Genomic DNA, 2,500 nt, shown 5'->3' on the forward strand with positions numbered 1-2,500 from the left:
CTGATGAATTGCTTAAAACTGCAATTATTAAAGTAATCAAAATGGAAAAAAGCGGAAGTTGTGAACTGAATTATCACAATTTATAAAGTAGAGCAGTTTTATTAACAACATTCGTGATCCTCCGCAAAAAAATATTCAACGTATATATAATTAACACATACATTGCTTGGTGGGATGTGTGCTATTCTCACAGTAACATGTCACGTTAAACCCAACACCAAACCAAACCAGAGCCTTTACTTCTTCCGTCAGCGCGTTTATTTATATATTTCTCTCCACTGAGAATATCTTCAGCAACGTCAAAGACATTGAAGTGAGATTTCCTTGGGTTTCGGATGCGGGGCATATGTTTGTACGCAGACGTGTGAGAAAGAGTGAGAGACGGTAAAGACTCACATCTCTCTGGAGGAGTGATTGTGATGGTCTGGGCTGTAAACTCCTCGTCAAAGTATCTGGTGTCCGTCTCCGACGTCACCTGAGGCTTGAAGGGAGGGACCATCTGGGGCAGAGACGTGAGGACGACACAAAGAGGAACGATTAAGACCTCCGAACAGCAGAGCAGAAAGACACCAAACTCTGGAGGTCACGAATCGTAAATACAAAGTAATTAAAAGTCTGAACATATTAGTCATTAATCATAAAACAGTTATACAAAGCCTCATTATAGCATGTCATAGTATAGTGTTTCATAAAATGCCCTTGTGGATGTAGTATGTCATAAAAAGTCTTACACATGTAATATTATTGTTTGTCATAAAGATCTCATAGTATAGAGTATATGAGTAAATAGTTTGTATGGTAGTATGTCATGAAAAAGGTAATAAAATGTCATAGGACAGTATGAAATACAAAAGTATAACAACATTTAGAATAGTAATAGAATAGTATGTCGTTAAAAAAAGTGTTGAATAAAAGTTATTATATAGTATGTCGTACTTGTATTTTATAAAAAGTAATTAAAAAACTTCCATAGCAGAGTATGCCTACAAAGTAATTAAGAAGTCATAGTATAGTATGTCCTAAGAGTAGTCATAAAAATGTCTATATGTAATTTAAAGTCATAAAATGTAAGTTATTGTTGTATGCATTAAAAATGTCATAAATAGTAATGTGTTGCTCCGCCAACCAGTCCAAGTTGCATTTTTCATTCATGTCCCATCTAAAATGTCCTGATTTTATCATTTCATCATTAGACATTTTTATCAAAAGAGGCGTACAAATGTGAAGTGTGCTTCAGGTGAATATGTATTGCCTTTAAGTTTTAACATTTGTTTGGTTTTACCACTAGGAAAGGAAAGAAGGATGGAGACAGGAGAGGGGAAAGGGAGGGTAAGGAAGGAGGAGAGAGAAAAAGAGAGGAAAGTAAAGAAGGACGGAGACAGGAGAGGGGAAAGGAAGGAGGAGAGAGAAGAGAGGAAATGAAAGAAGGATGGAGACAGGAGAGGGGAAAGGGAGGGGAAGGAAGGAGGGGAGAGAAGAAGAGAGGAAAGGAAAGAAGGATGGAGACAGGAGGGGAAAGGCAGGGTAAGGAAGGAGGAGAGAGAAGAAGAGAGGAAAGGAAAGAAGCCATAGCTTTATGGTGAGGTATTCTTCCACCATCCATGCTTTATTAGACCGTGTGAAACAGTTCACAGTGCAAACGTAGTTTTACATAATGTGGCTTCATACCTTTTTATCATACACGTCCTGCCAGTTGACGCCGGAGAAGAAACTATGTCTCATAATTTCTTTAGCGTCATCTGGTCCTCCACCAAGCCTAGTGAACAGGAGAGGAATGTTAAAATAAAACTAACTGAGAGCTCACTTATAGAAGTCATCAAAAGTGATTATTATTATTATATTTATTACTTTCAAAATAACAACAAAAGTGTGGGGGGGGAAATAACCCCCATTCACTAAACCACAAGCAAACCGTTTGTTGGGGTCTTTGATGAGCAGGCCCGACAGCAGGGACTTGGCGTCGGACGACAGCGTGCGCGGGAACTTGATGTCCTCCATGAGGATGAGCTCGAACAGCTTCTCGTGGTCCTGGTTGTAGAACGGCAGTCGGCCGCACATCATCTCATACGTCACAACGCCCAAACCCCACCAGTCCACCGCCCGGCCGTAGTCGTTGTCCTCCAGGACCTGGAGAGCGTCGAGAGACAGAAACACAACGTTTGACTTTTTTTAAACAGGACCATTTGTTTTATGGACATCTGCTTTTATTCTGCATTTCTGCATTTATTTTTATTGGAACGAGAAAGACTGCCCAAGGTATTCGATGAAGAGGCAGACGAGCGAGCAAAGACAGCAAAAAGAGAGTCAATATGCCTTTTTTGGCTCAGGGGATACAAAAGAAAAAGACAAGAAAAACAGTAAAAGTTGTCTGAAAAGAACAGAAGTGGTCGCACAGATAACACAGGCTGAGGTTTAGATGGTAAGCCCCCACCCCCGCTCTCAATACACAGACACACACACATACAGAGGAAAACATCATGGGATGGCAGGTCTTCAGAGG

The 2,500-nt window shown here is 40.2% G+C and overlaps 1 protein-coding gene across 6 annotated transcripts in view; it reads right to left on the reverse strand.

Annotated features, from left to right (window-relative positions):
• Nucleotides 1–2,500, reverse strand: part of LOC117743684 (RAC-gamma serine/threonine-protein kinase) — a 47,018-nt gene that overhangs the window by 2,340 nt on the left and 42,178 nt on the right. For all 6 annotated transcript variants that reach the window (XM_034551416.1, XM_034551414.1, XM_034551417.1 and 3 more), the window contains 3 exons: nt 1,913–2,127; nt 1,669–1,756; nt 397–499 (listed from right to left, as the gene is read on the reverse strand). In XM_034551416.1, the coding sequence (XP_034407307.1) occupies nt 397–499; nt 1,669–1,756; nt 1,913–2,127 (406 nt within the window). The remainder of the gene's footprint in view (nt 1–396; nt 500–1,668; nt 1,757–1,912; nt 2,128–2,500) is intronic.

This window comes from Cyclopterus lumpus, chromosome 15, assembly GCF_009769545.1.
Source record: "Cyclopterus lumpus isolate fCycLum1 chromosome 15, fCycLum1.pri, whole genome shotgun sequence".
Taxonomy (NCBI): Eukaryota; Metazoa; Chordata; class Actinopteri; order Perciformes; family Cyclopteridae; genus Cyclopterus; species Cyclopterus lumpus.